The 13237-nt window shown below is 41.5% G+C and overlaps 1 protein-coding gene across 4 annotated transcripts in view; it reads right to left on the bottom strand.

Annotated features, from left to right (window-relative positions):
- SORCS3 (sortilin related VPS10 domain containing receptor 3) overlaps positions 1–13237 on the bottom strand; it is a 281108-nt gene that overhangs the window by 123601 nt on the left and 144270 nt on the right. For all 4 annotated transcript variants that reach the window (XM_027460385.3, XM_027460387.3, XM_038181612.2 and 1 more), the window contains one exon: positions 12254–12412. In XM_027460385.3, the coding sequence (XP_027316186.1) occupies positions 12254–12412 (159 nt within the window). The remainder of the gene's footprint in view (positions 1–12253; positions 12413–13237) is intronic.

Genomic DNA, 13237 nt, shown 5'->3' with positions numbered 1-13237 from the left:
ACTCTGTATCTCTCAGCAGGCAGTTTTGGGGGAAAAAATACTGTACACTGGAAGGAGTAAACTACATTTATCTTGTTTTCTCGAGGGAGCAGAATACCATAAAAGTTTTCAGGCCAAATCCTCCAGTGATGTAAATCAGCATTTCCCTGATAAAATCGGTGGACCCACATTCAATTTCAGCTGCTACGTATGTGGCTGCACACATCTTTTGTAAACCAGCTCAGGTGTGCTATTAGATCAGGACATGGTCCATTTACCTGCTGAAACAAGCACTGGAGGCAGGGATGGTTTGGAGTGATTCACAAAGGAGAGAAGAGAAACAGAGAAACCTATTTGCAAAGGGCAATCTGAAACAAAACTAGGGCCACGTACCACCTTCCAGTATTAAAGAAATCTGCTTCATACAATAGCTACTACATTATTTGAAACGAAACGTGTGAGCTTTTGAGCATACCGCTGTGCTACAACATAAACAAAGTGCCCTCGCTGCCCTGTGGTCCATTTGCAATTACAGCATCTGCCAGCATGAAATTCCCACGCTGAGCTCTTACCCCAGCTGTCTGAAGCCTGGGCAGAAGTGAGGTTGCAAGAAGAGGAACTCCTATAACGTTTCTGCAGGACCATGAATGGCAGCGGAAAGGAAAACAGAATATGAGTTCAGAGGTCTGGGTAACTTTGCAGCTCTGCCTCTGGTTAGCAGCTAACCTTGCACAACTCACTTCAACTTTCTGTGTGCCTCAGTTTCTCTCCAGCCTCTCTCACTGCCTTGTCCCCTCTGCCTCTGTATTGGCAAAGATACAGCTGTGACTTCTGAGCCATTTAAATACTCCTCTCCTGACAGTGGTAGGTAACACGACCGGGACAGGACCACACTAACACCTGTGTAAACCAGATGATTCCTCCTGGTCACAGCCTGAAGAGAGTTACTATGGACTGCATGGTACAACAGTCCCCAGAGCATCCTGAGGTCTACTAAATCCAGTTGTGCTTCACAGTAGAGTGGTGGAGATGAAATGTCAGCTGCCTGCAAACCTTTCCTGGTGTTTCTCTGTTGTTGGCTCTCAGATATGCACCTCTCAGCTGCATAAAAAAAGCCTTGGAGAAGATACTGGTACGGATAAGATACAGTAAGAGTGTTGTGTTAAATGTGCCCAGCAGGAAAGCACTAAGAAGAAACTACCACCATACCAATAGACCCTCAAATGAAATAGAGACCTCTGTGTGGTCTAGGCCAGCTTGTAGGATCTGATGGCCAAATCCACTGCAACTGAAAGCATGGGTGTGGTTGCAGCTAGAAGTAACACAGTGGCAAGGGCTTTGGTCCTCAGCACTGCCAGCTACAGCCAAGGCTCTGCACTGGGCTCAGGACTGCACACCTCCTAAAGGTTCCCATCCCTGCACAGTTCACCTAGCCCTTTTCACAAGTACTAACATGGTTTCCAGGTTATGCAAGCATGCCGAGGGTTCAGCTTTTGCTACCAGGAAGCTGAAACAACTCCCTGCTAGAGACAGAAGCGAGAGCAAGGGGCAGCCTGCTATCCCCACTCCTGGCTGCAAGTTCCTGCTCTGGCAAGCAGAAATACATCCCAACAGACTGCCCCAGCTCTTGGTCGCTGATGATGTAGCAAATAGGCATGTGTGGGTGCAGGAGTGGTGGGCAAGGACAGCACCTTCTGCCCTAAGCATCATCCATCCAGCTGGCTGCCTCAAGGGCACTGGTCTATCCCATCCCAGCCACCCATCTCTGATGACATTAAGAAAGTTACTGTCTCATTAAGTGGCCCGCTGCCATCTTCATGTGCAACACTTCCAAACAGGGAGGCCTTGCTTTGTCAGGGCAATGTGCAAATGCTAATTAACGCCCCCATTACCCAGACAGAAAGCACAGCCCCTGTTGGGCGGATTTCCAACAGTTCTCAGCCATCTGAATCACTAACCGTAATGGGAGCTGCTGGGTCCTTGATCCTACTGGGAAGCACGCGACCCTTCACGGTTAACAAAAGATAACAGCTTTTCAGCTGCCACCTTGCAGAAAGCACTCGTGGTCAGAGGGAATTAGACGGCGTCCCTCTGTATTCAGTTCTACATGCCTACAGTCATACGTTCAGTCGCTGGCAGACACATCTACCCCCAGGCTACAGCTTTAATGTCCTAAACTGTTACAGAAACATGAGATAATAGCAAAATCCAAGACAGTGAAACTACTTAAAATCCCTGCGCTAAAAGCCCTTGTGCCCGCATTACTCGTATGTCTTTGCAGGCTCTTTGTAATAGTGAAAGCCTGTCTGTAGAACCACTTTACAGCCTAGTTTGGAAAGGTCCTCACACTTACTGGCCTTAATCCAGAAAAGCACTTACGCAAAATCTTAAAGGTAGGTTCAGGCTAAAGCATTTTGCTGCTGCTCTGAGGTCAGGGTTACCTTTTTTTTCCTACTAAATCCTATATTTTATAGGTAGCGCTATTCAAAGTGAACTTCTGATGACAATTCATGTAAGTCTACGTTAATTGTCACATGCTCCTTTCTATTACTTCATCTGTAGTATTTTTGGTAAAATTAATTCTGTTGTTCCTTGGCCTGGAAAAGTCACTGACATTTCTAAAATCAAACACCATGGTGAATCAATTCAGTAATGGAAAACAACACTAGACTGAAGTTTTCCATGGTCAACATCAGCAGACATTTGAGTGGAGTCAACAGCTGAATTGTGCTTTTTTCTGCAGCCGAAATTAATACCACCTATAATTCTGCTCAACAGATTACGGGGGAGACCTCATGGTGCCATCAGACCACGAAAAAACTGAGAAGGAGTTTTGAAATGCAATGCAGAAGGCAAAGAAAAAGGAAGGAAAAAAAAAAAAAAAAAAAAAAGAAAGAAAGAAAAAAAGAATGAAATAAAAGGTGAAAAGGTAGGTCAGGGAAACCCTCCTGGATTCATCTCACTTTGCTGAAGCAGCCTAGCAGGTAACTCACATCTATGCTGATGAATCCCAACATAGAACAACAAAGGACTTGCAATCCCACCTTTACTTTGCACCCTCCTCCAGGACAGCAGATCAATATAGGTCACAGGTGTGACAGCAGAAACAGGGAAACTTAATACTACTTGTTGCTTTGATCACATTGGAAGCATATCCCCATGTAACCCATTTTCCACAAACCCAGACATCAGGGTTGGTTTCACAGCCCTTAATCTCAGGTATCTATATGGCAAATATTTACATCTCAGCGATGTGAGTAACCTCCTTGACAGTCAGTTGAACCCTAGTAAGCCCACTTTAGTCCAAGGCACCTCATTCTACAACAGTTACCTACATTTAGTCCCAGAAGTCAATCAACATCATCCAGTAGACCACCAACTACTATCGCAGCCTAGTCATCCAGTTCAGCTGTACTTTGCTACATTTCAGATCTCTACAGTGAGGTAAAAATAAATCGTGTCCTCCGGTGTTCTTATTCTTCTACCTTCTCCATTACCTCATATTTATTTCTATTTTCTATATTTATAACCACCCTTTACCACACTTAGGCTCCAGATAAAAATCAATGTACAGCCATGATTTAGCATGGCCCAGGAATAAAACACTGGATCTTTGCTCTCTTATACAATAAACCAGGTTTCTTCAGCAGCAGAGTACATTTAAGCATTGAATGTCTCACTCCATTTATCTCTATATTTTCCTCCTCAAAGTAAAACCTGTTCATGAAGTATCTATAACATAAATAAAAAGCAATAGGAAAGTCTGTTCTAGCTAAATCAAGTTTCAGAAGCAGTTACTTTCTTTTTGCCACCACAAATCATCACAAGCCCAAAGTTCACTATTTTGCTAGGACAAAATTCATTGGGCATTTCTGAAGTGGAGCCAATGCTGCATAATTTAATTTCTCATCTCCTATTAAAACTGCCAGGCTTACCATAATCAGAATGATAAATGCAGAGTCATAAGTCTTCTTTCCAACAGTAATGCCCATCAATACTTCAAACGCAAACAATAGTGACATTTGACTTCATAAAAATTACCTGGTGCACCAACAACACTTAATTAAATCATTTAAAAACTGCTTTTGTTACATTTAATGAATGATATATTACACTGCAATGAAACATGCAGCAATACAAATACTTCACAATGCTAACAATTAAGGCTCACTTCACTTATGGCAATTGACAACACAAGTGCTCCTCACTTCATTCAGTTTGTGCATTCCAAATGAACTGGTTAGCAAAAAGGGTGCTTCTTTGCTAATGAGTTTTGTAATCAAGGCATCTATTTTAATTTCAAATTGGCTAGATTGGGGGAAATTGCTGAACTAAATGACTGGTTCTAATTAGGATTATAAAAATATTCATCATGCAGTAGAATTAGCACAAGGTCTTGATTTCCCTATATTTGCATATAGCTTTAGTTTAAGAGTAGAAAAAAAAACTCCTGATAAATTGTCTTCCTTCTAATGAATTGAACAAACACTATATCTGTTTTAGTCGTCCTTTCATTTAAAGGCACTGATACATATTCATGATTTGTAAATGAAGTTAAGTGATTTCGATTCTTCAGTTCATTACCATATTGAAGAAGAAACTTCCATAAATTGCCTTTAAATATTCCCAATCTCAAGGGTTTAGTGCCTAAAAAATAAAAAAATAATAAAAAAATCCAACTTCACTAACATTTCAGTTTATCTGTTTGATGGAGTTCTGCCTGCCTGGGAGAGCTTCTGGCAGGTGGCTTGTCCAGCAAAGGACACATGATGTGTTTGTGGAACCTGATGTTCTCAGAAGAGCATTCAAAAGGCAGAGAGATGAAAGGCGTATTTGTGGTTAAGTCATGGGAACAGGACTCAATCTGGATTCAGCTTCTGACTTTGTTATAGCCCTTGGTGGTAGTTAGGCAATGAAACACTTTAATGACCTGTGCCTGAATACACTATCAACTCTCTGGGGACAATGCTTTGTCTGTCAGCTTTACGTTTAATTGCAAGCTCTCTGGGGCAGGGATTGCTTTACTATGAATGTGTAATACAACAGATCAGTCAGGGTGGCAGGGATTTCTAAGAGCAGTTACTGTAACGAGACTTGTGTTAAATATGAAACACGAAGTGTTCCTTTACAGCACAGCAACATACAGTATTTCATTCCTCAGTATGACAGGCCTGTAGAAGTAATTGTGATTATGGCAGCTTCCTCAATTCTTTCTCCTCTGGGTGAAAAGAAGAATGCAGTAGGTGTGTCTCCAGCTTCATGTCACAGGGGGCTCAAATGCCAATGTGATGGGCACAAAATAAATTGGAGCGCTGAGTATCTCAGTCATAGCACTGGAACCACAGCCGTCGTGCTCTTCAGATGTCAGTAAGCCAAGCTGAGAAATTGGCCCCAGTTGCTCTCTCACCTCATACAGCTAAATGGTGATTCTACCAAGGGTTCATGCGGGAGCAGAAAGAGCTTTTTTTCCTTGTTAAATATAATGTTCACATCTCGCTAAGAAAAGCTGAGTTTTACCCAAGAGGTTCAAGTCTTGAGTCACCGCTGATAAGAGGAGAGGTTGTTCACACCCTGACAACTACACTTACATCTATATTTCAGGACCACGACTGCTGCTGAGGACCAGGCGACAGTTGTCAGTGCCTGCTGATTTATATCAAAATGCCATGTGGGGCAGTCACCAGCCCACCTTTTCTCATCATCTCCATGCCTCAGTTCCTGTGAAAGAAAACCTGAAGGCCTGAGCTAGAGTTGCATCTGAGTTTGGACATGCTGCATCATGAAACCATTGTCGCAGAGATGTACAGTCCAGCATCAGGATCTCCAACTTCAAGTGCAACATTCTCACCTGACAACAACCCTGAAGTCCCTATGCACCTAAATTTCTGAGGCACAGAAAAAAAATAAAAAAATAAATAAATAAATAAAAATAAAATAAAAAATGAAGAGCAGGGGTTGGAGCACTTGCTAGAAATAAAGGAGAATACAACTCCCAAGACTCTGTACTAGTGAGGCTGATTGGGGCAGGTGGAGGGGGAGTGAAGCTCCAAACCCTGCAGCACAGGCACCCCCTGAGACACAGGGACCGAGCGTCTTTCAGAAGGATTGAGGGCTCTCAATGTCCCAGCTCACTGACCTACTGTGACGGGGAAAGAGGAGATGAATTGCCTTACTCTGTGTGTGTGCATAAATTTTCACTTAATTTCTTTGTATGACTGCACAAAATGGCTTCCCACAAAGATTTCCAGGGCAAGATGGATGCCTGCCTGGGAGAAGATGTCTAAATTTCAGGAAGAACATGAATCCAAGTTTGCCTTCCTCTCAGCAAGTCCCACTGGATTTCTTTGGGAGCTCCCTACCCAGCTGGACACTGGAAAAAAACAAAACCAAAACACACACACAGCCTGCTTTAGCTGCCCTGTGCTGTACTGAGAGCCTGGGCTCAAACTCCAGTGGTGAATTTCACCTGGCAGCAGGAAGGCACTGCCTTTGTGGCTGTAGCTCTGTGTGTCTGGGTGATTAAAACTTTCCCACGTAGTTGCAATGCTATCTGTGATTCCCTCTGATAAATTCAGCAGTGTTTAACCGAGATAGTCAGGGCTCTGACATGTATCACAGCTAATTTTTTAGATCATAACTCGCTACATCTCCAACACTGAGGACATCTCCCCAGCCAGACCTGATACTGTGTACCAGATGCAATTTGGTGATATAGTCGTGTTTTATCTTGCACATTTTATCATTTCATTCAAAGTGATATTGAGACACCCCTTCCCTTTTGTTCACTTCCTCCTGAAGATTAAGCACTATGGAGAGAGAAGTCATTGCTTGCCAAACTCATTGTTTATGCACTTCTCCCAGATTCATAGTGATGTAGCTGAGGAATTTAAGATGGTATGGTACTGAACTATTCAGTCTCCCACCTCTTCCCAATCACATTTTGGTCTGCAAAAGAGAGGGAGAAGTGAATCTCTTTGCATAGATTTCTTCTCTTAACAAACGTGATTTAAACGCTCTAAATCTCTCTCCTAATTCTCTAGCATTTTCTCTTTTTTTTCTTTTCTTTTTTTTTCCTTTTTAATTCTTTTAAATAAATATTCATGCAAGAGGGCTGTGCATGCTGCTGTGAAAGAAGATTCAAAGTCATTCTGAATTAAGTTCCACGAAGCTGGAAACTCCCCTCCATTTCCACCTCCAGACTGATTCATTCCCCAAAAGGGTATGTGAGGTAGAAAAGTTGAGGCTATTGAGAAATAATTGGTTCCTTGAATAAGTGAGACAAATTAGGAAGCACTTGAAATATTAGGATTAGAAATATTAGTGAGACTGCTTTTCATCAGGAGATGATTCAAAAAGACAACCTGGGAGTTCCAAGTTCTTAAAAAGCTCGGTAAAGGAGGGGCTGGATTCGTGACCAAATGGGGCCACTTCAGGATCTACATCCTCAGCCACTCTGAACATTAGCAATGAACACTATAGCTCACGTCTAGACTGATGGACTCTGAGCTTCCACACCAATCCATAAAGCAGCATCCAATGCCTTCCAAAAGTGATTAGCAAGTTTTTTTCACATACCCCCACCCCTTCCCATCACACTTTAATACAAGGATCACTTAAAATGACTACCTACATACTTTTCTGCAAAAACATGAAAATTTGAGCATGAAATCCCATTTTCCCTTTGTACTGACATATAAATATAAGCGCCAATACAGGCACCACTAGCGAGACCAAGCCTACCTCACAGAAAAACTGGCCATAACGTTTACACAGTGCCCACTTTATGCCAAGGGCCACAGGCTGCCATTAACAGAACTGACCCATGCACACATCAGGTTGCACTATTTTGCAGACACACAGAAAGCTTTGGGAAGATATCCAAGATGGTATGGCACTCCATCTCTTAAAGAAGAGGAAACTCATTTTTGGACATAAGATTTTGCCAAGACCTGGCTTGACTTTTAAACTAGGTTCATGTGAGACTGGTGCAGAAGTCCAAGTATAGGTTAAAAAAAAAAAAAAAAAAAAACAGATCTGTGTAATGAATAAGATAAGTGAGTAGGATTATTTGCAAGAACACTACAGAAGAAAAGGTAAAAAGATCAATAAGTCAATCTGCAGAGCATCTGCTGTGCCTGAACATCAAGGCTGAGAGTAAAATAGAGCACCAGCAGGAGAAGTTGCAAGCATAAACTTATGATCAAAATCACACATAATAGTGGCATAACAGTGACTTGCTGGGAAAATTCACAACTAGGATATTAACGCAGACAGGCATCGCTTGCTCAGGAAAGGGAAGAAAAGACTTATAAATCACAGATACATACACAAATTCTGAAGTTCCAGGGCATTCTCCTAAGCAAGTTAAAAAGACTGTAGGAAGTAACTGTTTGGTGGGTTAAAAAAACAAACAAACAACAACGTGATAGCACATCCTAGAAACCGCTATGGCTTGGCCATGGTCAAGCTGCAGGGGACATGTATTGATTGTGGCTCCACAAGGGTCTCAAAGTTCTCTATTATTCCACTTATTCAAAGTGAGTACACCTAAACTGGCAGAAAACATCGATTTGGAAGGGACAAGTAAGTCTACTACAGAACTGAATTCAAGATGTAGGGTTTTTGTGCGTGTTTTTTTTTTTTTTTTAATTAACTAGAAAAATAGCCTAATATTGTCGACCAATGTATAAAAGTTCACTAGAAAAAGGAAAGTCTGCTTAGAACATAAAACTGATTAAAAAAAGAGGTTTGAATTACTGCAGTGGAACTGTAGGTGAGAATACATCAAGAAATTTTTTAGCAGAAAGGTCCAAAATATTGAGTAATTTTATTTCACACAAAAGCATTAATATTGTTTTCTATTTTTATACACAAAACAATTTTAAAACCTTCTGATCTAGGCAGAAACCCGTAGATTTTTAGTAGGGTGCTAGCTGTTGATTTTTCATTATATTGTATGTAACAACATACTAGGGGAAATGCATTTTCAGATTCATTCTATTGAATTTCCAAGTTGACCATTGCTTGCTTGCAACACCATATTATTTTAAACTGAAATAAAAATAACATAAATATTAATCTGAAACCTATTTTTAATCTGCAAAGTGAAATGAAATTTACAAGTTTGTTTACACATTCATGAGAGGACAGATTTGATTTTCCCTTAATAGTTCCTACTGTTGGGAGTCAAATTGTATGCATTTGTTTTCCAATGTATTTGCATGTTCAAATCTGTCTCCAAAATAAACACTACAAACAGACCTTAAAGGTCACACACACTTTTAAAGCTTAGATAGGTGGAGGATTCTGGTTTCCTGCTGTCCACTGACTTTCACCAGCACCTTCGTGGTCACACCATCTGTAGTTGAGTATTAGCAGCAGGTTCCAGGCTAACGATAAACTATATGTTACTGACCTTGCATACACTTAAATCAAAAGGTTCTCAGGAACAGCCTGCCCCTGGAATAAGAGATGTGTTTCAGAGCAGGTGAACCCCCACAACCTGGATACACGAAGTAAGAAAGCGAGCACTTTTTGACCCAGCACCACCTAGTCTGTGCCAGACAACTTCATGCTGCCTCACAGGAAAATGGGCACAAAAACAGATGACAGAGAAAGATAAGAACCAGGCTGCAATGGGGGAATGAGCCCCTGACAACAGCATAGCCTCTTTGGGTAGTCTTCTCACATCTGCAGAGCATTGCTGCAACTGGCCACATATTTTAGGAGCTCTCCATATCTTTCTTCTGCTCTGAAGCTGAGAGATGAAATGAATGCTGCCACTGGCAAGACCCAATTATCATAGGTAGGAGAGAGGGCATGGCATAGCAGTGTGGGAAGGTGTGAGATCCAGATTTGGCTTCTAAAGATCAAGAGAGCAGCACAGCCACAATCATCTTATGGAGATGCACAACACCTTGACAAAGCTACTTAAAGATTCAGAATTTTTAGCCTAAAAGTCACTTTCATCTTGTCATTGGTCTAACCCCCATCTAGCAGAAGGTCATGGCTGACCTCCAGTTCCCACTCACCTGTGGCAGTGCTCGTTTCCAGACAGACTGACATGTTTTACAATGGCCTCTCAGGTGACTCTCCACATAGTAACCACTACCACAATCTCTAGAAATGCCTTTTCACTCTAACTGCACTGCCCATATCCCAGTACCAACTGTAACTGCATTAAAACGGTATGATCTGAGTTAGGGTGATGATTCCTTTACAGATTCTTCTAAGCCAAGATGCAGGCTTGTACCTGGGTTATGTTAAGCAAACACGTCAATTGAGAAAAGCACTGCCTCCTTGGTTGTTCTCAAGAATCAGCATCCAGCCAGCACTTAACATCATCTTTCTGAACTCTAAGGAAAAGCATCATGAGTGGGTCTTGAATACAAAAGCAGACAAAAATGTAAAGTCTGCAGTTCCCATTGCTTCATTTCCATTTGACCAACAAGCAGCAGACCACCTTTGCCTCCTCTGTGCTCTTACACTGTAGATAAATATGTTCATTTCCTGGGATAAAAGGCAAGCATCCTCAGGGAGTTTCTAATTTGCATTTCATTTTCCTTGGCTCTCTTCTGAGACGATGAGAACAGCAGAGGTGGGCTACACTCTCCAGATATCATTAGTTTGGAGGAGCAGGAGCAAAAATACTCCTGAGCCATTAACGCAGTGCCAGACCAGGGGAGCATGATTAACACCTCACATACTAGTGGATGTGCATGCTTTGTATTTGATTTCTCTTTCCAGTAGCTAACATGTCATAAAATGGCCACAAAGCACTGGAAATAGAACAATAGCACTTCAACTCATGAGCGGATACTTCACATTCACTACAGCTGGACCTCTTTGCTGGACCTCTCAGCATGTCATATCTGGCTTCTCACCTCCATGTGTACCTCGCCAGATGTCTGTTTCTTTCAGGGCTGTCTTTGTACAAACACAAGTATCATTTTTATTTTTTTTTTTAATCTCCTGTTTAAAAGTGGCATCAAACAATTCCATGACATCAAACAAATAGATTGGTCTTTCTAGCTTCCTTCAAAATCCCTGTTACAATGAACATCTGAGTGCACAAAACTATTTGACATTTGACTAACTCCTTCTTGCAGTAAGTATTTGATACTATGAAAGGAGTTTATTTACAATAGCTTTGTGCTTGCAAATGTCACTCAAGCATCATCCGTAGCACAGCAGCAAACCACCTGGTGCCTGCCATAGCATTCTATTTACAAGGGGATGGAAAGGTTACATTGGGAAGTACAGCAGTAGTAGATTATTCAATTGTACTCTCAATAACTACTTGCGTAAAGATTTGTAGTAGCCCTTCATAGGAAATGCTGTAAAATACCAGAGACGTGACATTTTTGGAGTATTGTCCTACTGCAGGGATGTGAGACTGCCTATTTTAAAAAACCTCCCAAATAACTGTAGGAATTGAAAGTCCAACCAGAACACACACACACTTGACAGATTAATGCAAAAAACTTAAAGTGTCTCTTCAGCATATTTTTACTTTGCACTGTCTACAGATGACAGAAATGGAAGAGAGGAAAGAGAAAAGCTTGACAAGCCTTCTAGAATTTGTAACTTGATAATCCAGTCTATGTCTTAGCTTTGTGCTGAAGTAGGGACCACTGTTCCAGAGGTGGAGCGCACACTCTATAGCCTGATTTACAAGTCATGCTGTACCTGCATTGCTCAGTGTCTTTCAAGACAGGAGTGCTACATAAAAGCAGACATGTTAAGGACAAAGCAGCAGACTTAAGAGTTGGCTCACTAACAAAAGCACTGCAAAGTGACTTAAGGAGTGGCACAGCAGAATCCTTCATCTGTTGCTGATCACTGATTTCCAGATTAACCAACTTCAGTTGGCAAGCAGAACGAGCATCCCTTCATGCACAACAGCCAGCTGTTATGAACTGACTCAGTCTCAGAGTGCTCAGTGCTCAGAGATAGCTCAGCTGTCACTAAGACCTACAAATCAGATTTTTCAGAGCAGCTCCACGTCATGTCAAATGTCAGGTTCTTTTCTTTTTTTGTACCGTTACCACTACTGACATTTCCATACCCATCACGATCACTGTCCACAGCTGACAAGTCCACTCCCTCCTTGCTTGCTCTGTCACCAGATGGGTTTTGAACACGCCTAAAACTGCAAGGTGAGAGCAGCAAAGCATGCCATAATTTTTTCACAATCTCTGAGAGCATGTGGTTCTAGATACTATCCCTTTAAACACCTGGCTCAAGAACCACTGATATAGAACCAATTGCTCACCTTTTGATCCAGACTGTAGGCCAGGATCCACTCCTCCTGCTTGGGGTGGAAGAGCAGACTCTGGATATAGAAGTTCAGACGGTACTTCTGGTACGTAGCCCCTTCATCAGAGCTGATGAGAATGCTGCTCTCAATCTCTGGATCACTAAGAAGCATGATCTAAATAGGAAAACAGAGAAAACACAGTGTTAATGGAAAAGTAAAACTGAACTTCATTTAAAAGTGAGATCACAGAGCACTGATTCCCGCTGGACATACTCAGAACATTGTTCAACAGTATTAATGACGCAAAAGATTTTTAGTTCGTAGTTTTAGCATTTGGTTTTTGTTCTGTTTACTGATTCATTTGGTGATTCTGTACTTTCATTTCATTTTTGTCCAAATAAATTCAGAAAGCCCAATAATAAAGAAAAATGTTATGCTGACATTCAAGCCAATTTTGGTTGGACAGAGCAACTTCAGAGTGCCACATCAGGCTTTTCCTGGTGTTTTCCAGTCTATCACCTCCCTCCATAAATGTGAAAACCTCTCTCCAAAAGCACACAACAGGACACTCCGGAGATTTCAAGCTCCTTATCTGGCAGATTGCAGAGCTATGAATGAGAGCATCAGGTCACTGGCAACAGAATGCCTACCTGGGTCAGCTGCTGGCACCTGAAATTAGTCCACGTGTGTATGTGCAAACACTGATACATGATCTCATACATTATGCTCCCAATCTATACAGTAGGAGATAGTCATTCACTCAACCAACATATAATTTTCCCCAAGCAAAGGAAAGTGTTTGACCTCAATTTGTACAGGGAGGAAAATGCTTTTGTGCCTCTGATTTTAATTAGAAAATTATTAGCAATATTTTAGAATGGGTTGATTCCACTTTATCAGGTGCCATGCTCTGTGTAAATGTTATCAAGAAAAATGTTGTGGAAACATTAACACCATCTTATTAACATCTGGAGAAAACGACATCACATTAAAGCAAAT

Source organism: Anas platyrhynchos, chromosome 6 (assembly GCF_047663525.1).
Source record: "Anas platyrhynchos isolate ZD024472 breed Pekin duck chromosome 6, IASCAAS_PekinDuck_T2T, whole genome shotgun sequence".
Taxonomy (NCBI): domain Eukaryota; kingdom Metazoa; phylum Chordata; class Aves; order Anseriformes; family Anatidae; genus Anas; species Anas platyrhynchos.
Note: the sequence above shows the minus strand (reverse complement) of the source record. Positions and strands in the feature narration are given on the sequence as shown.